This window comes from Cucurbita pepo, chromosome LG01 (genome assembly GCF_002806865.2).
Source record: "Cucurbita pepo subsp. pepo cultivar mu-cu-16 chromosome LG01, ASM280686v2, whole genome shotgun sequence".
Lineage (NCBI taxonomy): Eukaryota > Viridiplantae > Streptophyta > Magnoliopsida > Cucurbitales > Cucurbitaceae > Cucurbita > Cucurbita pepo.
The window spans coordinates 3,094,688-3,115,044 of record NC_036638.1 but is presented as its reverse complement, the minus strand read 5'-3'; the positions used below and the strand labels follow the sequence as shown (position 1 = coordinate 3,115,044).

The 20,357-nt window shown below is 33.3% G+C and overlaps 4 protein-coding genes and 1 long non-coding RNA gene across 7 annotated transcripts; 3 read left to right on the top strand and 2 right to left on the bottom strand.

Annotated features, from left to right (window-relative positions):
• The first annotated feature begins 1,001 nt into the window (after nucleotides 1-1,001).
• On the top strand, nucleotides 1,002-3,676 carry LOC111790974 (abscisic acid 8'-hydroxylase 1-like). The gene is made up of 7 exons (XM_023672127.1): nucleotides 1,002-1,264; nucleotides 1,353-1,671; nucleotides 1,770-2,156; nucleotides 2,250-2,421; nucleotides 2,495-2,601; nucleotides 2,707-2,825; nucleotides 3,555-3,676. The coding sequence occupies exons 1-7, from the start codon at nucleotides 1,068-1,070 to the stop codon at nucleotides 3,646-3,648; spliced, it is 1,395 nt and encodes a 464-aa protein (XP_023527895.1). The 5' UTR covers nucleotides 1,002-1,067; the 3' UTR covers nucleotides 3,649-3,676.
• A 494-nt stretch (nucleotides 3,677-4,170) lies between these two features.
• Nucleotides 4,171-5,222, top strand: LOC111778909. Its single transcript, XR_002812614.1, has 3 exons — nucleotides 4,171-4,216; nucleotides 4,322-4,440; nucleotides 5,170-5,222. It is a non-coding gene; the product is annotated as an uncharacterized LOC111778909 (long non-coding RNA).
• A 1,496-nt stretch (nucleotides 5,223-6,718) lies between these two features.
• LOC111790708 lies at nucleotides 6,719-12,368 on the bottom strand. 3 transcript variants are annotated; one of them, XR_002814546.1, is made up of 9 exons: nucleotides 12,030-12,368; nucleotides 11,750-11,818; nucleotides 11,413-11,442; nucleotides 10,448-10,480; nucleotides 9,791-9,861; nucleotides 9,425-9,506; nucleotides 8,689-8,781; nucleotides 8,343-8,477; nucleotides 6,719-6,951 (listed from the first exon to the last, which is right to left on the bottom strand). XR_002814546.1 is itself a non-coding variant. In XM_023671735.1 (8 exons), exons 1-8 carry the CDS (start codon nucleotides 12,135-12,137, stop codon nucleotides 8,418-8,420), a joined length of 546 nt encoding a protein of 181 aa, XP_023527503.1. In that variant the 5' UTR covers nucleotides 12,138-12,368; the 3' UTR covers nucleotides 8,066-8,417. The 3 variants fall into 3 exon arrangements, 1 of the variants encoding a protein (XP_023527503.1); XR_002814547.1 differs by lacking the exon at nucleotides 6,719-6,951 and adding an exon at nucleotides 7,283-7,447; XM_023671735.1 differs by lacking the exon at nucleotides 6,719-6,951 and having other exon boundaries at nucleotides 8,066-8,477.
• Nucleotides 12,369-12,821: 453 nt separating this feature from the next.
• LOC111803449 lies at nucleotides 12,822-13,737 on the bottom strand. The gene is made up of 3 exons (XM_023687851.1): nucleotides 13,633-13,737; nucleotides 13,338-13,555; nucleotides 12,822-13,059 (listed from the first exon to the last, which is right to left on the bottom strand). Exons 1-3 carry the CDS (start codon nucleotides 13,735-13,737, stop codon nucleotides 12,822-12,824), a joined length of 561 nt encoding a protein of 186 aa, XP_023543619.1.
• Nucleotides 13,738-15,462: 1,725 nt separating this feature from the next.
• On the top strand, nucleotides 15,463-16,098 carry LOC111790256. The gene has a single exon (XM_023671153.1). The coding sequence runs from the start codon at nucleotides 15,496-15,498 to the stop codon at nucleotides 16,096-16,098; it is 603 nt and encodes a 200-aa protein (XP_023526921.1). The 5' UTR covers nucleotides 15,463-15,495.
• Nucleotides 16,099-20,357: the final 4,259 nt, after the last annotated feature.

Below are 20,357 nucleotides of genomic sequence, written 5' to 3'. Positions count from 1 at the left end.
TATAAATATAAATAATTTTCATTATTGAGGAAGCGAAAGTCAACTACATCGGTTAGTTGTGCATGCATGCTATTTGGATAGGGTTTGATCGTAATTATTATTATTAATTTTTTCAAAATTGAATTGTTGGGGGTTTGTTTACGATCATAGCTATCAATTTTTCGAATCGTATTGATTTAATGATCGAAAGATTTGACATCAAAATAAAAGTTGACTTATTTGATAAACGTGTTAAAAATAATATTAATTTAATGTATTTTGAGTAAACTTTTAAAAACTATATAATTATTTTATATTAATGTATCAATTTAATCTCTCGTCTTTCTTCTTATTGTTAGTAAATTCTTATCGGGATTTCGAAAGAATTATGTTTATATGGGAAAGGAAAAAAAATTAATTATTCACGAGGAAATGGTGAAAAAATTAAAATAATATCACACAAAAAAGACTGACTTCTACACCCGAGCTAACTCTCTTTTTCCACATTTTTATGAAATTATTAAAAAATTTAACAATACTATCTTTAAATTAGTCTCAAGCTATAAGAACGGAAGATCTAACTTTCTCGAAGGGATCAAAATTATAATTTAACAAAAAATAAAAAATAAAAAAACCTCATATCGAGATGAATATATGTCGTTGGATTTCTCATATGGGTTATAACTTTTGTGTTTAGTCAACGTGTTTGAATCTCGGTCCCAATGTAGCTAGCTAATCATTTACTCGAATCAGCTACTGATGAACTCGAATTTCTATAATTATTTCAAAAAATAATAAATAAATAAATAAAATAAAAAAATAAAAAAAAATCCCCTTTTTGCCTTAGCCGAAGGAGGATCCGCCGCACGCTTTTTTGTTGGGTTGGGACACGTGCGGAGTGAGTCCCTTTCCTTCTTCCCTTCGATCCTTGTCCTAAAATTACTTCTTTTTTATTTTTTAAATTAAAAAAAAAAAATACCAGTAGAGAGAGAAGAGGAGAGAGAAAACTCCCCTTCCCTATTTCCTTCTTCCCTATATATATACCCCTTTCGTATTCCCTCCTTTCTTCACCAAACCATATCACAACCATGTTCTTCCCTTTCATCCTCGCCGCCGCCGCCGCCATCTTCTTCTTCTTCTTCTTCCATTCTCTTTTCAAATTCTCCGCCTCTGTTCGCCGGAAACCACCTCTTCCACCGGGCTCAATGGGCTGGCCTTACATCGGTGAAACCCTCCAACTCTACTCTCAAGATCCCAACGTCTTCTTTGCCTCCAAGAAGAAGAGGTGGCCGTTTCTTTTCTCTATCTTGTTTTTTTGGGTGTTTTTTTTTCAAATGGGGTTTTGATGAACTCTGTTTTTATTTTTTATTCAGATATGGTCCAATTTTCAAGTCCCACATATTGGGTTATCCTTGTGTGATGCTTTCAAGTCCCGAAGCTGTGAAATTTGTGTTGGTTACTAAAGCCCATCTCTTTAAGCCGACATTCCCAGCTAGTAAAGAAAGAATGTTGGGAAAAAATGGCATATTTTTTCACCAAGGTGAGTATCATGCCAAATTGAGACGCCTCGTCCTCCGAACATTCATGCCTGAGTCCATCAAAAACATCGTACCCACCATCGAATCCATCGCTAAGAACACCATACAATCATGGAATGGACAATTGATCAACACCTTCCAAGAAATGAAAATGGTAAGAAAAAAACAGAGGAGCTCTGTTTTTGTTTTGCTCTGTTTTTGAATTATTGGTGTTTTTCTTAGCTGATTCTTTAATCTTTATGTTTTCTTTAGTTCGCATTCGAGGTTTCTTTGCTATCAATATTTGGAAAAGATGAAGCTCTTTACTTCGAAGATCTTAAACGATGCTATTACATTCTTGAAAAAGGGTACAATTCGATGCCCATAAACTTGCCAAGAACACTCTTCCACGAGGCCATGAAAGCTAGGAAGGATCTAGCGCGTATCTTAAACAAGATCCTCACAACCAGGAGGGAAACGAAGCGGGATTACAACGACCTCCTCGGATCATTCATGAGCGAAAAGGAAGGCCTCACTGACGAACAGATAGCCGACAATGTCATCGGCATCATCTTCGCAGCTCGCGACACGACAGCGAGTGTTCTAACATGGATCTTGAAGTTCCTAGGAGAAAACCCAAGTGTTCTTCAAGCTGTTACCGTACGACCCATTTCTCAAAACCAAGAAATATGTGTAATTTGAATTGGGTCGAGCTTGGAAACTGAAAATTCTCCTCTGTTTTTGGGTTTACAGGATGAACAAGAAGCAATAATGAATGAAAAACAGAGTAGAGAAGATAATAATCTCACCTGGGGTGACGCGAAAAACATGCCGATTACTTCAAGGGTGATTCAAGAAACTCTAAGAGTTGCTTCGGTTTTGTCATTTACTTTCAGAGAAGCAGTGGAAGATGTTGAATTTGACGGTGAGTTTTGGATTAAAAACAGAGTTCCTCTGTTTTTCTGTGTCTAGAAACCCTCATTTCATTTGTGTTTCAGGGTATTTGATTCCAAAGGGATGGAAAGTTTTGCCTCTGTTCAGGAACATTCATCGTAGCTCTGAGAATTTTGCTCAGCCTGACAAGTTTGATCCTTCGAGATTTGAGGTAAAAATGTTTTGTTGTTTTTACTTACTTCATTTAGCAAAACAGAGGAGTGTGAATCTAAGGCTAAAAATGAATGATTTGTGTTTGATATGATGATTGGAACAGGTGGCTCAGAAACCCAATACGTATATGCCATTTGGCAATGGGACCCACTCCTGTCCGGGAAATGAATTGGCCAAGCTGGAGATGTTGGTTTTACTCCATCATTTAACCACAAACTACAGGTGCCTATGCCTAAATTTTTACTATGATCAAGTTTAATCTAAGTTTCTTTTACCACAAACTGCTACTTTTTACTTTTTACACTTTCCTTGTTTAAATCACTAAATTTTCACATTCTACCACCAAAAAAATAACTCAAATCGAGTTTGAAAAGGAGTGTTTTTACAGAAACGAAAAACAACCCAGATCGAGTTTCACAACGAGCATTTTAGGAGGATTTTTTGGAAAAAAAAAAAACAACCTATATGGAATTTCAAAACGTGAATTTTAGTAAGTTTTTTCAGAAACAAAAATCAACCCAAATTGAGTTTCAAAACGTGCATTTTAGTAGTTTTTTTCCCAAAACGAAAAACAACCCAAATGGAGTTTCAAAACTTAGCTGGGTTTTTTTTAAACAACCCAAATCAAGTTTCGAAACAGGTATTTTAGCAAGTTTTTTCAAAAACAAAAATAACCCGAGTTTCAAAACGTGCATTTTAGCAGGATTTTTCTAAAACAACCCAAATAAGGTTTAGAAACCGGCATTTTAGCAAGTTTTTTCAAAAACAAAAACAACCCAGATCGAGTTTCAAAACGAACATTTTAACAAGTCTCTTCAAAAACATTAAATAACCTAAATCGAGCTTCAAAACTGGCATTATAATACTTCTTTTCGAAAACGAAAAGCAATCTAGATCGAGTTTGAATGAAAATTATGGGTGAATTGATTGATTTGGTGTAAAAAATTGCAGGTGGAATGTAGTGGGAGATGAAGAAGGGATTCAATATGGTCCATTTGCTCTTCCCCACAACGGATTGCCCATTAGAATATCTCTCAAGAAATAAAAATAGAAAAAAAGAAATTAATAAATTTGGAAAAAAAAAAAAAAAAAAAAAAAGGACGTTGTTTTCTGGGGGAAAGGGGACAGTCTCTGACTCAAAACAGAGTCATTATTAATCATAGATGGATATACTCTAAACACCCAACCCACAAATACTCCAAAATATCAACGGTCCTCATTTTTTGTAAAATTTAATTTAATTTAATTTTTTTTTTTTTACAATTTTCATTATTTACTTTTAAATACCAATTTTTTTTTTTTTATTTTCTTTTTTGTTGTAGCCAAGAATTGCCGCCGCAAGGCTATTAAATATCATATAATAAATCTTATTTTTCAGTTATTTGATGATCACATTAATTTCATTTTCTTCCCATTTTTTATTCCTTTAATTATTCAACTTGAAATTATAAAAAATATGTTATGTTATATATTTTATGAAAATTACTAAGAAAATAATTTATGAAAAGCTTATCCCAACGTAATTTCTATGTATAGGCCAATTACTAGAATTGGATTAATTAATAANTGAGAATTTTGCTCAGCCTGACAAGTTTGATCCTTCGAGATTTGAGGTAAAAATGTTTTGTTGTTTTTACTTACTTCATTTAGCAAAACAGAGGAGTGTGAATCTAAGGCTAAAAATGAATGATTTGTGTTTGATATGATGATTGGAACAGGTGGCTCAGAAACCCAATACGTATATGCCATTTGGCAATGGGACCCACTCCTGTCCGGGAAATGAATTGGCCAAGCTGGAGATGTTGGTTTTACTCCATCATTTAACCACAAACTACAGGTGCCTATGCCTAAATTTTTACTATGATCAAGTTTAATCTAAGTTTCTTTTACCACAAACTGCTACTTTTTACTTTTTACACTTTCCTTGTTTAAATCACTAAATTTTCACATTCTACCACCAAAAAAATAACTCAAATCGAGTTTGAAAAGGAGTGTTTTTACAGAAACGAAAAACAACCCAGATCGAGTTTCACAACGAGCATTTTAGGAGGATTTTTTGGAAAAAAAAAAAACAACCTATATGGAATTTCAAAACGTGAATTTTAGTAAGTTTTTTCAGAAACAAAAATCAACCCAAATTGAGTTTCAAAACGTGCATTTTAGTAGTTTTTTTCCCAAAACGAAAAACAACCCAAATGGAGTTTCAAAACTTAGCTGGGTTTTTTTTAAACAACCCAAATCAAGTTTCGAAACAGGTATTTTAGCAAGTTTTTTCAAAAACAAAAATAACCCGAGTTTCAAAACGTGCATTTTAGCAGGATTTTTCTAAAACAACCCAAATAAGGTTTAGAAACCGGCATTTTAGCAAGTTTTTTCAAAAACAAAAACAACCCAGATCGAGTTTCAAAACGAACATTTTAACAAGTCTCTTCAAAAACATTAAATAACCTAAATCGAGCTTCAAAACTGGCATTATAATACTTCTTTTCGAAAACGAAAAGCAATCTAGATCGAGTTTGAATGAAAATTATGGGTGAATTGATTGATTTGGTGTAAAAAATTGCAGGTGGAATGTAGTGGGAGATGAAGAAGGGATTCAATATGGTCCATTTGCTCTTCCNAAAAAAAAAAAAAAAAAAAAAAAAAAAAAAAAAAAAAAAAAAAAAAAAAAAAAGGACGTTGTTTTCTGGGGGAAAGGGGACAGTCTCTGACTCAAAACAGAGTCATTATTAATCATAGATGGATATACTCTAAACACCCAACCCACAAATACTCCAAAATATCAACGGTCCTCATTTTTTGTAAAATTTAATTTAATTTAATTTTTTTTTTTTTACAATTTTCATTATTTACTTTTAAATACCAATTTTTTTTTTTTTATTTTCTTTTTTGTTGTAGCCAAGAATTGCCGCCGCAAGGCTATTAAATATCATATAATAAATCTTATTTTTCAGTTATTTGATGATCACATTAATTTCATTTTCTTCCCATTTTTTATTCCTTTAATTATTCAACTTGAAATTATAAAAAATATGTTATGTTATATATTTTATGAAAATTACTAAGAAAATAATTTATGAAAAGCTTATCCCAACGTAATTTCTATGTATAGGCCAATTACTAGAATTGGATTAATTAATAAATTAAAATATAATTTAAACTAAAAACGTTTTATTATATATGATGTCATATTTTGGAAATAATAAATCATCTCCATGGACTTTGAATATTTAACTTTCAACAACAGAATATAAAATTACATTTATCACAAAATTTAATTCTTTCCTCACACTTATCACTGGGCTCGAAACTAGAACGATGATTCAAGTGGAATCAAAATTCGATCTAAAACTTAGTTCAAAGTTAAAGTTAATCAAATTCACCTCGCTTGTGTGTTAGAAATATGCATTTTAAAGATTGGACTAACTTATAGAGCCGATCATTTGAATCGATTTAAATCGTTTCCTCAAGTTGGTTTAATGGACTATATGTACTTGCATATATATAATATTTTTGTATGTTAAAAAAATAAATTATCTTAATATTTTAAAAATATATATAATTTAGATACTATTGAACGATTTAATGCAATAAGTTAATCCAAACTCAATTTAAGAATGAGTATTTTTTTAATAGTTATACTATTTAGTAATCTTAATTATCGAACCATTGCTATGACTCTTCCAAAAAGCTTACTATTCGTTATATTCCTTTATTTTTGCTCGATAGCACATTAATGACTGATGGGTAAACGATTGAGCTATAAAAATTTGAACAACGTTCGTTTAAATGTCTCATTAGACATACCCCACATGAAAAGTGGATCACTTTTAGGTGCCTTCTTCCTATTACGAAGCATGCTCAATCAAGTTCGCTTTCATTCACATACATAGAATATGCTTGGAATCTCTATTTAGACTTTGATCCAAGATATTTACATATCGGAATATATCAAGCTCTTTCCATTATGGATATTTTAAAATATGCCTGATTTAGTTCAAATGTTTTTAATATCTTAACTAGTTAAGTCTTTGATGACAGACGCTTATCTTAATTATGTAATTTTTTAGGTTAAATTATACAAAAATAAACATAATTTAACGATAATAAATATCTAGCTCTAAATTTGCAATTTTCTATTGTAATTATCCATTCAATGGATTTTAAAACATTGGCCAGAACAGATATTTTCACTTTAAAAATTATATTATAAAGTGTTTTTGTTGATATTTGATAGTTAAATAATTTAAGGCTAATAATGACATCCCCATCATGTGGGGGATTCATGGTTTGGACTTCTGTGCAAGTACTGACTGTGGCTGCCTTCGTTGACTTTTGTTTCCAACGCCTATAAATTAAATCATATTAAAATAATAAGTGAGAGAAAATATTAAAATAATGAGAGAAAGTTATCTTAAAAATAAAAATAAAAATATTGTGCTCACTTATTATTCTTATTTAAGTTAAGGCAAGACATATAAAAAGGGAAAAAAATATTGAAAAAGACAATAAATATCTTATTTTAAGGAATTAAATTTATAAATTTTAAAATTTAAGAACTAAATAATAATTTGTAATTTACATTAGTATTTATTTGTCAACATTAACTTTATTTATTTTTCAAGGTCGAAAATTACAATTATTGCATAAAAAAAAAAAGAGAGACAAGACAAAAAAACGTATATTCTTAAAAGAAAAACAAATGATATATTAGCTGTAAAGATATTATGGGAGAGAGAGAGAGAGCAAAATTAGCATCAAATGATGTATGTGAGAGAGAGAGAGAGAGAGAGGGACACGTGGTGCAACAAAAAGAGCTGAAGTTGGTCTTATTGCATTCGTGGCTGCAATTTTTAATAAGAAGACAAAAAAGATTGCATATTATATTTATTTGGACAAGACTATAATATTGTTTTAAAAATGATGTTTGAAAAGCTACAATATTATATTTTAATTTTTTTAAAAATATTTTAAAATTATCCTGATAGTAATGCGAATGAAAAATTGACATATTAAGTATTGTATTTTAATGATTAATCCAAATAAATATTCGAGTATTGAAGTCCGTCATTTCATGTTATCATCACATCAATTCATTACAACAGTTACTCTGAGCAGCNAAAAAAAAAAAAAAAAAAAAAAAAAAAAAAAAAAAAAAAAAAAAAAAAAAAAAAACTCTCTAATCATTTAAATACATTTCCTCATTACTTAGAATGATCTAATCAACCAAAATTCAATGAATTTGAGATTCGGTTGTCATGCTAAATCACAATTTAATAGTGACAAATACCATAAATTTAGAGATATTCAAATGTCAATCGCTTAATTTGGTTAACAAAAGTCATTTCATGGAAATAATTCACCCACCCATAAAAGTCAATCACTTACTTTTCTTATAAAGATTATAATATATATTGACAAATGAAATTATGAGATATGAAATTCAAATATTGAGTGGAATATTTGCATCACCAAGAAATTTCTGTGAAATGTTGCCCATAAATATTCTGACTGATCATATATACCTAAATAAAATTGGACTAAGCTAAAGAAAAAAGCCATATAGAGATTTCACAGAGAGTGGAAGAGGAAAAACAAAAGCCATATAGAGATTTCTCTTATAGAAAGACAAAGCGGTTGAATTGACAGAAGAACACATGATCCACAACATAAAACATATTAAGCTTGAGCTAAGCTGAAGAAATTTACACAAAGAAATCTACTGAATTACATACTGACCTCATTATTCAACGCCAATCCCAGAGGGCATTTAACAGGACGAAATCAAATAGGATGGCAACAGGCAGCAGCGAGTTATGTGTCGCAGGTCCCGTTATCACCATCAGTTGGAGAAGCTCTGCATCTGATTCTTAGCTGTGAGCATTTGCGGATTAGATATAGGGCTTAGAAACTAGTTCTTGAATTTTATTTTCTCTTCAAGATGGTTTAAATTCTTGGAACTTTCATCAGAAAACAATCAATATTTTCAGACTTTGCCATTAATGAACACATTTTTTAAGATTAAACTGTCTTAAAAAATACCAATTGGGTCATTGGGTCATTGGAAAGCAAATAAAAGTTGCACCTTCTCAACAGCATCAGCCATGCCCGAGGCATCTTCCACTCCTTTCTTAAGGACATCGATACGGGCTTGAATATGCCGGTTCTGTTCCTCAGACTAGAAAAAGTTTCAATCATAAGAAACTTGTAAACTTAATTTGTCAAGAAATTGCCACGTATACCATAAAAATCTAGTGAAGGAATTGATTGATAGTATCTGCTATGATTCTTTGAGAAGCCACACAGCATTAATTGGCAGCTGGCAAGGACCATAAAAGAAAAGACAGCACAGATTGTTTTTGGGAACTAAAGTGGAAAGGACGGTACAGGAAGATGCATAAAATACAAAGTAGAAAGAGTACCACAGGGAGACACGCCCAAGAAATACAAGCAAACAAAAGCAAATGCATTATTGAGCCTTTTTTACCTAAAAGCTAAGATGCGTGCTTACAGATGGATCAGAGCATACTCATTTGTTTCAATTTTCAATCACAGAAAAAAGATCCATTGGACACAAAACTACCAGTAATGTTGTGACTTTAAGAATTCAGTTCTTCTAAAGGGAAATGCGGTGATATGCTAAGATTTACCAATGAAGAAAGGCCTAAATTCTTCCATTACACTTGAATCAATTAAGAATGACCCCCTCCCCCTCCCTCTCACCCACAGAAATAAATAATTATAAAACAAGAGTAACAATGTCAGTTAAGCTGGTTTGTTTTTAGATAGAGAAGTTCGCTACTGTTACAAGAGTTGCATACCGTTTTCAGCATGTCCTTCAAGTGTTGGATCTCATTCTTCCTTGTCATGGACAGATAATTAGCAATATCCATTATATTAGTCCTGCATTAGATATTGTTATTTGTTAACTCCATCTGAGAAATTCAATCTGTAAAGGCCGCCCAAGGAAGCCCGACTTTAATAGATCACTTCCCATGCCTTTGCGTAACGAAAAACAAGGGAAAATTGCATAAACCACCATGAATTGTTATACTTCCAATCACATTTCAAATTTTCATCCAAACATTATATATAATTATACATCAAATCATTGATTTAACTATCAGAGAACCCAACTTATTTGGACCACTAATTGAGAAAGTAACCTCCCAGCAGAAGATACCTACTTCTTGGAGTACAATGGATCTAGATCTTGTTCTTCCAAAAGTTGTTCAACGTTATCAAGTACACGTCCTACCTGCATAAATCAAAACTATTACAATGAGGCAAACAATCACACAATGGAAGAGGAAAAATCACCTGACATAGATACAAATGATTAACAATGCATCATCACTTCAAACAAAACCCCAACAAATTACAATTACTCACGACAAAGCACAAGTGACGCAGTTAGAAATTGAGAAGAAAAATTATCATTAAAGAAGTGAAATAATAGAGAATGTTGATTACTTTTCCTGTAATCCTATCATGTGAACCATCACGATCAATCTCACATATTTTCGCTAATTCTTACCCACCATCACCTATTTGGACAAAGGCATCTGACACATTCAAGACTGTGCAACTGGTTGAGTTTTTTAGAACTAATACATCAATAATTTCAATGAAGGCCCTCACTGTAATCCTATTGAACTTATGCCTTAAAATTATATATATACATATATACACATGAAGGGAAAAAAATGAAAAGGAGACAGAAAATCATTGAATTGGATCAGATCGAAAAAATCAACTNCCCCCCATCCCAACAAATCTGACACATCCAACAAGCAAGAGCCAATTGTAAATAACCAAAACAAGTCAACAGACAGGAGAATTACCTGGGTTTCAATACATAATGACTCAAACTCGTCCTGTATATTTCAGAAATGGCAGTGTTATTGAACAGAAGTGCAATATGTAAAAAGAGAATTAAAATGAAATGTTGTCGATAACCACATAAATGTAAAAGATGAGAAGCCTATTGTAGGATTTATTTCAAGACAGGGTTAGGTGAATAGCCAACAGCAATGGACGAGGAAAACCGCACTAGACTATGGCAAACGCCTAGGTTCGGGTGATTGCATGGGTTACTTTTTGCAAAAGGCGAAGGCAATTTGCATGCTACTGATACACAAATATTGCGTGTTTTTTAGAAACTTTTCTTTTTTCCATTTCCTATCTCTTAGAGACAGAAGCAATCAAATTTTGTGTTATCATGGCTTGTTATCTTCTATTAACAATATATAAGTATATTCTTTCTATTCTAAATCATGTGTCTCGTTGCAGCGCAGAAATGAGAACTTCCATGCTAAAAATTTGTATACAATAATTAGAGAAGAAAATCCAAAGACTATAAAGAGTTATGATTATTCTATGACATGATTATAACTAAAAAGAACATCCAATTGGAACAACAGTAAGCGTAAGCATAGAATAAGCACATTATGCCATTAAAGATGTTCGGGAGCAATTTTGAAATGGTTAAAATCGCTTTAGTCGTATTCAAATCAGTCCCAAACATGATTTTAATTATTCAAAAACCATTTTGATGAATTTAAAATTACATTTAAAACTGTAAAATTAATACTAAGATGCTCTTGAATGATGATTTTGAAGGATTAAAGGCATGTAACTTGAACATGACAAAAGTGATTTGGCAATTTCAATATCACTCTCATACATGTTCTAAGTGCCTTAACGTTGAGAAAAAGAAAGAAACAACATAATCATATTGCTAAACAAGAGATCCCGAAATGGAATCGTCAGGATGGACTCCGAAGCAAAATCTTGAATGGAAATATACCTCTATGTTTCCATGCAAAGAAGTTATAACCTGAAAGTTCGATGAACACCAAAATGCATTATTCCAATGTCCAAAGAGACTAAAAGCAATAAGAATATATGTAAATTCTTAACATGTAAACCAAATAACATGCTGCTAACCATGAAGACAACGCATGATTTGCACATTCACAAAACTAAGAATGATCCACGCAAGAAAACGTCCAAGAATCATATTAGAAGAAACACAAGATCTCCAATTTAAATTATAGCATCTGTGTCCACAGGATGTTAATTTTCTTTCACCACATCTTTCCTGTGAGGATGGGGGAAGACATAAAAGAGCAGCACAGTAGTACCTGAACGAATAGACGATGAAGATTTTCTTGCTCCGCGGTCGTAAATCCCGAAAAGCATTCCCGAAACTCCTTTACGAAACAAAAAAGCACAACTATACAAAATTTACTGTCTCTTTCAAAAGAAAAGTAACCTATAGATATCTCTCATAACCAAATTGCCACTTGATAAGGAAATTTTTATTCCAAAGCATCAATTCCACACCATTTCCAGAAACAAATATGAACAAAAGGTTACTAAAGTATAGAACATTATACACATTATAGCAACTTTCGTGCTTACCTCCCTGGAACAGGAAGTCAGGAGAGAACGAACGGCGAGCTTGAACGACTTTGTCAGATCAATCAGGCTGGAGCTAAGCGGAGTACCAATCTCGTGCTTCTTCTCCATTTTCAAAACGTTTATACACTTCAATCCCCAACCCTACCTCGCTAAATTCCACGCCAACATATAACTCTGCGAAAATGGCGCGATAACAACATAAAACAGAAATTAGAAAACGGCAGCAAGTGAGCGAGTTGCTGATGACTCCGGTCAGTGCCGGCGAGTCACGGCTTCAACGACAAAAAAAAGACGAACAGACGAAGAAGTTGAATTCGAAGGCGGGAGGTTTTTGGCGTTGAAACTTGGTAATTATGTAATATTTCAAACATAGAGGGTCAATATTGTAAATATAACAAAATTGAATCCCAAATTTGTTATTAACGGCCCAAGTGGCCCAGTACTAATTGCCAGATGGGCCGACCCGAGCTCCGTACGGATTCTTTTTGTGCTGCTAATGCTTTTATTCATATATATATATATATAAAAGAAACTGTTATATTTAATTTAATTTAAAAAAATTGTTCAATTATTATACCAAAAAAAAAAAACTATCAAATTCGTGTGTATTTTCCCCAATTTACAATTATAAAAAATAAGGCTGTTAGCTGGAGATCCAAGAGGCCCTTCTTCCAGTGAAAGCGCCATCCACAGGACACATGGCATCCGTGGAGCTCTCGTCAATGGCGCTTCGCCGCCTTCTTCCGATCGCCGCCGTTGCCGTTCCCGTTGCGACGCTTTTCTTTCTTTTTATTATTTTGGCAGTGTACTAGTTTTTCTGGATTCGTCGATCTGAAGGCTCTTCCTCAAGACTGCTACGGCGGAGCAGACGATCGAACATGTCGAAACGAGGATCAGAATTGCTGCGGCGATGTATACGCCGCTCTTCACCAAATAACACTCGCCGCTCAACCAGCCCGCACCGTATTGTTGCTGTCTGCTCATACTCGTCGCCGCGCTCAGTAGCAATATCACCACGGTAAAGCTTGCCCTAGAACATCAAATCTCCTCTTGAATTTCATTTCCGATTTGAATTGATTATTTCGTTTCATGAATAATCAACTATTAGCAAATTCTTACAAATTTCTTTGAAGATTCTGAATCAGAAGAATGAATTATTAGCAAATTCTCAAGAAATTGAACATAAACATGAATGAGACTAGATGATGAGTTCTTGAAATTGAAGATTTATGACTCTTGATTGGTGATTTGAACGACTTTTGTAAGGCTGGTCAAACAGTTAAAACAAGAGAAATGAACCAAACCTACCAAGAAATAACAAGAAGAATTATGGCCAAAATTGATCTTCTAGGAGGTTGTTGATCATTGCTTTTCTTCCCTCTTGAGTTCAAACTGCAACTTGTGCAGAACAAAACATTTCCAATAACTTGAGCAATAACCAAACACGCCAATGCTGCAACTCCATATCTAAATGCTTGACTTTCTGGCAAATAGCACAGTTTCCCATCCAATCTGAGGTCTTTGGTCTACAAAAAAAGAGGGAAAAGTTAGCCAAAAACCAAATTCTTAATGAACAAATACACTTGTGCGATGAATTCTATACCTTTGTTCTGTGTAATTCTGCAGCTATACACGACACAATGGCGACAAGTGCGAAGGAGACGACGATCGAGAGGCTTAAGGCGTAGACGAAACGGCGTTTTTCCATGGCGGGGAGTGGTGTTATGAGGAGAATGAATATAAAACACAGGAAAAGGCGTAGCTTCAATGTGACTAAAGAGGAAATTGGGAGCTCTTAAGGGGCTTTTCTATTTTTTGTGTGTGTGTTTGTGTGTGGGATTGCTTGTTGCTTTTGTGTTAGTTGTTGAAATTGTTCTTTCAAGAGGCTTTTTTTTTTAGTTGCTTGGAATGAGAGTTACCAGTTTATTTGAGAACAACCTGTATGGAAAATTTGAAAGAATTGTATTTAATTTTCTTTAATAATTTCTTTTTTGGGAATTAATTTGACTTAGAGTTCAATTTAGTTATATTATATTCAATAATGGCAGGCTATTTCCAATTAGGATTGGGGATATTTGCATGTGAATGAATGGAGGAAAATTCCAAGTTTTACATGGAATTTGTAAACTAATTTATGGCAGCATGAGTGATTAAGTTGGGTCGGGATTAAACATTTTTTTGACTCGTTTTAATTATTTGACTCGTTTTAATTATTTGAGCCGTTAAATTTTTAATCTAAGAAAACCTTATTAAATAATGTGGGTTAGATTAGTTCGGATTGTGTCATCACTAGTATTGCCTTCTTTGAACGTTTCCTTGTTGGGATGAGGTAATGTTTTATTTTTCTCTCCAACCAATGTGGGATCTCACACAGATTCTTAGCTAGATATATGAAAAAAATTTAAAGTTCTTTCTCATATACTTCTAATTCAATCAAAATGGTACCTAAAAATCTTGATCTATTGCTCGTTTATAGCAAAAAAAGTTCGTGTAAAGTTGTGGATATTTGATATCGTGTAAAAAAATTTGGTCTATGTCACTTTTAATGTTTAATTCAAATCTTAATTTTTGAACCAATAAGAAATCAATACCTTTTATTACACACTTTCTAACAAATGAGACGTCAAATACGTGAAGAATTAGAGATTAGACAAAAGAGAGATTTTTACTCCGACTTCTTTTTTTATGCACGTAGCCATCACTCAAGTGATATAATGAGTCTGAATCTCTTCACTCAAATTCATTAGACAATAGCTCCATAGATGCTGCTCTCTATTATTGTTGAGTAAAGAACACTAAGAGGAGTGCTCTCCTATTCCGACTTCTCCAGAGCCTCCAGTAGTACAGTCGAGACAGCGATGGGTTCTCTGCCCTTGCGGTGATAGAGCGACAAAAGTTTTGAGAATTCAAGAGAAGGTCACAATGAGATGAGTCGTTTTATCATCACGATAGGTGTTGAGTGAAAGTGCAGTCATGTATGCAGCTAAGGCTTCCTAACATACCGGTGGACTTGAACCTGGTTCCTAATGACCCAGTCCCTAATGACCCAGGAACAATAAAATTCTAATGAACCAGTTTCGAACTTTGGAATCGAATTATTCTATTTAGTCTAGGTACTTTAAACAATGTTGTAACGACCCAAATTTGTGAGTAGTGAGGAAAGAATTCCATTAGCAGTAGGGAATTAGCGGTGCAAGTTTGGTATTTAACTTCACAACAATATTAAGCTCATCCAAACAAATTTTTTTTTTTTTTTTTCAGAATTTAAATGCCTTGCAACCAGGAAAAGTAGAGATACTAAAACCTTTCCCTCCAAATTAAAATTCGAATTCTGCCAAAAAGATAAATAAAAACAATAATTAAATATCTCAATACAAAAGCGGAGTCAAATTACCTCATAATTTCAAGAAATTCGCCGCCGGATGTTGCCGGCCGCTTCATCAAATCGGCGATCTCCGACCACCAAATGCCCCCGAAACTGATCTCCAACGCAAAGCGCCGCACTCATCCGCTCATTTGGTTCGCTGCCGTTCTCTGTACTCTGGTTTCGATCGCCGTCATAATCGCCGGTGTCGGCGTCTTCATTGGCTACCTAGTGATCCACCCTAGGATTCCGATGATCCGTGTCATCGGCGCTCATCTCAATAACTTCCAGAACGACATCGCCGGACGCCTCGAGGTTCAGTTAACGATCCTCGTCGAGGCGGAGAATGATAACGCGAAAGCGCACGCGAGTTTCTCCGATACGAGATTGTTCAAGAGTTTTCTAGGGCTAAACATCGCTGAGCTTGTAGCCGATCCATTCGATGTGAGGAAGAACAGCTCTGTCCAGTTCCATTACGCCGTGAATTCGATTAAGATTCCTTTGAATCCAGAGCAGATGGAGGAAGTCGATTTCGTGTTGAAGACGGATCTGATCCAGTTCAATTTGAACGGGGACACGAGAGTTCAATGGCGAGTTGGATTGTTTGGATCCGTGAAATTCGTATGCCAAATTCATTGCGGGCTTCAATTTCATCATTCCAACGGAACGTACTTGATTTCACCTTGTAGTTCTCGAGCAAAATGATTTCTCCGTTCTTGGGATAATTCTAGTACGGAACAATTTCCGTTCCATTTCTTGGGAAATTAGACGATTCGTAGTGCGTATTGAGAATTCTGGTTCGAAATTAAGTTATATAATTTGTAAAGTTAAATATGAGTTATCTTGAATTTGAATTTAGTTAATATTTATCGAAATTATAATATTTTAATCAGTTGAATATAGCAATAAAGTGAGTAATTTTGTTGTATTAAAGAAAAAATAATAATTGAGTATAATTATTAATAGACCCAATAATTAAATTTACAAAGAATAATTGAGATGATTTTATTAATGAAATAATAAATAAATAAAAAATCCCAGCTTGATTTTGTTGCCTACGATTGGATGCTACAGACTGGAAATTCATAATGATTTTATTCAATTTTAATGCCATTATTGAATAATTAATGGAAACTTTTTGTAAAATAATTTTTTTAAAAAATTATTGATTTTCAGGACCTAATAGTTAGCATTTAAAAAATGGGTAAAATATGCTGTCAAAAGTTTTAATTTGTAGGGTAAATTATATAGCACTAGTTATTCTTATACTTTAAAATTTTCAATTTTACCCTTTAAATCTTTAATTATTTACTAGATTAATAAAATAAATAATTTACAATATATGCATTGATGGCATAAAGGCGTGAATGGAACAAAATTGACAATGCATTCGGTTTAAACTTGATTTTTATATTGGCTCGATTTTCTTGAATATAAATTTAAAAAATAGTTCGATGAATTTTGATATGAACCAAAATACATCAATCATACAATCTATTTCAATGAAGATGTGAAGAAAATATTGTTGAAATTATCAAAAATATTTTAATTCATGCCACATCGAAAAAGAACGAAATTTCATGTTATAAATTTTGAGTTGATTACAATTTAGAATAATTTAGAGTTATTGAATTTCATTAATGTATTTTAAGACTTTTTATTTACTGAGTTACAAGTTAATTATGACCATGTTACAACTCTTGGAATGCCTTTAATTAGTTTCATTTTGAGGTTATATAAAGTCATGTATATTGTATTTGTAAGTGGACTTAAAAAATATAGTAAAAAAAGCTAAAAAAAGCTATGTGCTTTTTTTCGCCAATGACTAAGTTTGTTTGCAATTCTATGTAGCTTAGGTTGCATGTAGAATCATTCAAGCTCGACATGATCAATCTTGTTTGTGGAATGATTCGAATCTCAATCAAATGTTCTTGCCTTGAGATATTTGATTAACAAGAATCATTCAAGCTAGACATGATCGATCTTGCTTGTGGAGTGATTCGAATCTCAAACAAGTGTTCTTGCCTTGAGATATTTGATCAACAACGTAATCCGAATCTTACTCCCGTTGTAGTGATTTCCACGTATCAAATTTAGTTTTAGTTGATATGGGGTAGTTTTGTGGGCGATTTTGTTGATATGTTTAAAAGATTTGATTTTAACATCCGTATCGACAATAAAATATTAGAAAGACAAAAAGCTAATTCAAGCATGCTCGGGATATGACACTACTATCTCAAAAGTCCGTAATTTTATCTTCACTTCATAATTATCGAACTAAAAAAGAAATATATATATAGAGAGAGAGATATATAGATATATATATTAAAGGAGGTCAAATATGTTTTGCCGCTAGGCTAAAAAGGCAAATTAGAGCAGCGGCCATTGCTCCTAAACCAACGAACAAATGCGGTCCCCTAATATCGGAAAGGATAAAAAGTTTATATCAAAATCTAATTTTATTATATTCCCTTACCCGCATAATTTAAATACTTTTTATTGATTGAGACGTACGTCTTAAATAATTATGTGATACTCAAAGTAAACGAGGGATATATGAATGAACCAAAGATCATATTTCAATAAAAGTAATCATGAGTATGGAATGACTGAATTGATGAAAAAGTTAAATTTAAAATCATTATTTATATTAACCATGTACATTTTTTTAAATATATATTTAATATAAATTTAATAATAATTTAGACGATTATTATTTAATTACTCGTTTTTTTTTTAAATTAAAAAAAAATTAATTTAAATTTAAAAATAATTAAGATATTAAATTTATAATTCAACCAATAATTTGAAAGGTAAGATTTGCTAGAAGATTTTGGAGCCGGGAAGAAATAAGGTCACAGTGGCTCTCCTCTGTTCCATAATATAGTGTAGCGACGATCATTGAGTGCGGGTGGACCCCCCAATGTTTCAGCCTATCAGAGCCGTTAGATTGACGCGGCTTCTCAGTTGGCGGTGGACACGTGTCTTCATCGTCTTCGATTCTGGTTGCTATAAAGGCCCCTGAACCGGCCATGGTTCTTCTCGCTCTGCGTAGGGTTTAATCTCCGTCCTCTCTCTCTGTTTGCCTCTTCTTTCCGTCGTCTTAATCTTTCGCGGGCAATTTCTCGGCGTTGTTTCTTCTCAGTTATACACCGGCGGTCTCTAATTCGCTTGGTGCAGGTCGGGAACTGTTTCGCTCCGGTTTGCGTTTGCCGACGGCCGGCATCTCCTCATCTTCTTTTTCTGTTTTTCTCTGCTTCTATTTCTTTTACTTTTTGCTTCATTTCTTTGCCGCCGTGTGGTTTAGCTTGTTCGGGAAATGTTTGGGCGAATTGGATCCCGCCTTGCATCAACTGAATCGGAAACCGTGGTGAAGATTGCTTGGATTCTTACCTTCCTACAGATCTCAGGTACGGAGTTTCTCTTACTTTCGAGAGAGAACGAGTTAATTTAATTGTTCGCATTTTTCATGATTGGAGTTGTAGAACTTTGTTGCTAGTTTCGATTTCTCTCCATGACTGAAATTAATAACCGGTTTGAAAATTACTTAATAGATCTGGTCTGTGCTCTGAATCTTGTTTAATTATCTTTCTTCCTTTTTCGTCCGCTTTCGGAGTTGACTACTGAAGAGCTTTAGCTGTGTTTCGAATTGAGGCTAATGTTCGTATATCATAGAGCCAGATTTATTGTCGTTTAAGTTATTTGGTTTCTGTTTATTGCTTCCATCCATGAAACACAATGACAGATGTTACCTCTAATTTTCAACATAAAAGTCTGATACAAGTCCGTATGGAATAACGGAACTGTTAGAACTTTGTGTATCATAGAGCCAGATTTATTATCGTTGAAGGTATTTGGTTTCAGTTTATTGCTTCCATCCATGGAACACAATGAGAGATGCTACTTCTAATTTTGACATAAAACTTCGATTCGAATCCGTATAGAATAACGGAACTGTTAGAACATTATATTCATATTCTGCTCCTGCTAAAAAATCTAAGGTCAAAGAAAAGAGAGAGAGAGAGAGATGACAATAATCTTTGAACTGCTGTTTACCTTGTAATAGTGTTTGGTCCAATTAATTGATCTGTTCGCGAATGATGAGTTTGACAAAAAGGCGACCAGTTTGTAAGTTGTATTCTTCTGGTAATTCTTGTATGACTGTAGAATTCCCCGCCAAACCAGGTTTCCTGAAATTTTGTGCCCTTCGTTTGCATAGTGCAGAGTAGAACTAGAATAATGAAACTAGTATTCCGGAAAAGAGGGGATTTGTTTTCATTTGTCGGTTCATGGGCCGTCTGGCTCCATCATTCCATGATAATAGCCTATGTAAATGGAGACATTCCGATTCCTTCCGTTCGGAAATTAAGTAGAAGTGAACTGATTGTGTTTCATTGTAATAGGAAGTAGCCAGTAGGTTTTGTGGTTGGTAGGTGGTTCACCATAAAAGCTAAAATTGTTTGTTATAAAATTATTTTTTAAACTTGTAATACCTTTTTAAAATTGTTCTTCGTCTCATTTTTACTAAGAAACCATTCAGGCATATGTAACTTTTTGTTCTTGTGTTTTTTGCTTTTTTTAGGTATATTATTAAAATGATAGTTCAATTAGTTAAGTGCTCCTTCTACGTGAACTCAAAATAGGGATGAGATAAATTTTAATAGATTTAAACTCAATTTTCCTATTAAATCAAACATTGGACTTCAAAGTTAAAGCTATTTTGGATAGCACAAATTTAATATTTTTAATTTTCAACTTTAGGCATATGTTGCTGGTCATTATGGAAAAAACAAACCATTGTCAATTATATAAAAGCTTATCTTGTGAAAAGAAGACCTAACTATTGTGTTACTTATGTCTAGATAATATACTTTTTCGAGCATCTTGCCTTTTCTCCTCTCCCAGCTTTTAACTAGCTACCACGTAGTTTATAGGAGCTGGATTTGGACTTTTGGTTTCTTTGT

Coding starts and splice junctions, on each gene's coding strand:
- LOC111790708 (XM_023671735.1), bottom strand. CDS start 12,137: ATGGAGAAGAAGCACGAGATTGGTACTCCGCTTAGCTCCAGCCTGATT. Junction 11,443..11,749: donor TTCATCGTCTATTCGTTCAG/GTACTACTGTGC, acceptor TCGAACTTTCAG/GTTATAACTTCTTTGCATGG. Junction 8,782..9,424: donor TGAAGGACATGCTGAAAACG/GTATGCAACTCT, acceptor AACTTTTTCTAG/TCTGAGGAACAGAACCGGCA.
- LOC111790974 (XM_023672127.1), top strand. CDS start 1,068: ATGTTCTTCCCTTTCATCCTCGCCGCCGCCGCCGCCATCTTCTTCTTC. Junction 1,265..1,352: donor TTTGCCTCCAAGAAGAAGAG/GTGGCCGTTTCT, acceptor TTTTTTATTCAG/ATATGGTCCAATTTTCAAGT. Junction 2,157..2,249: donor GTGTTCTTCAAGCTGTTACC/GTACGACCCATT, acceptor TTGGGTTTACAG/GATGAACAAGAAGCAATAAT.
- LOC111803449 (XM_023687851.1), bottom strand. CDS start 13,737: ATGGAAAAACGCCGTTTCGTCTACGCCTTAAGCCTCTCGATCGTCGTC. Junction 13,556..13,632: donor CAGAATTACACAGAACAAAG/GTATAGAATTCA, acceptor CTTTTTTTGTAG/ACCAAAGACCTCAGATTGGA. Junction 13,060..13,337: donor ATTCTTCTTGTTATTTCTTG/GTAGGTTTGGTT, acceptor TTGATGTTCTAG/GGCAAGCTTTACCGTGGTGA.
- LOC111790256 (XM_023671153.1), top strand. CDS start 15,496: ATGCCCCCGAAACTGATCTCCAACGCAAAGCGCCGCACTCATCCGCTC.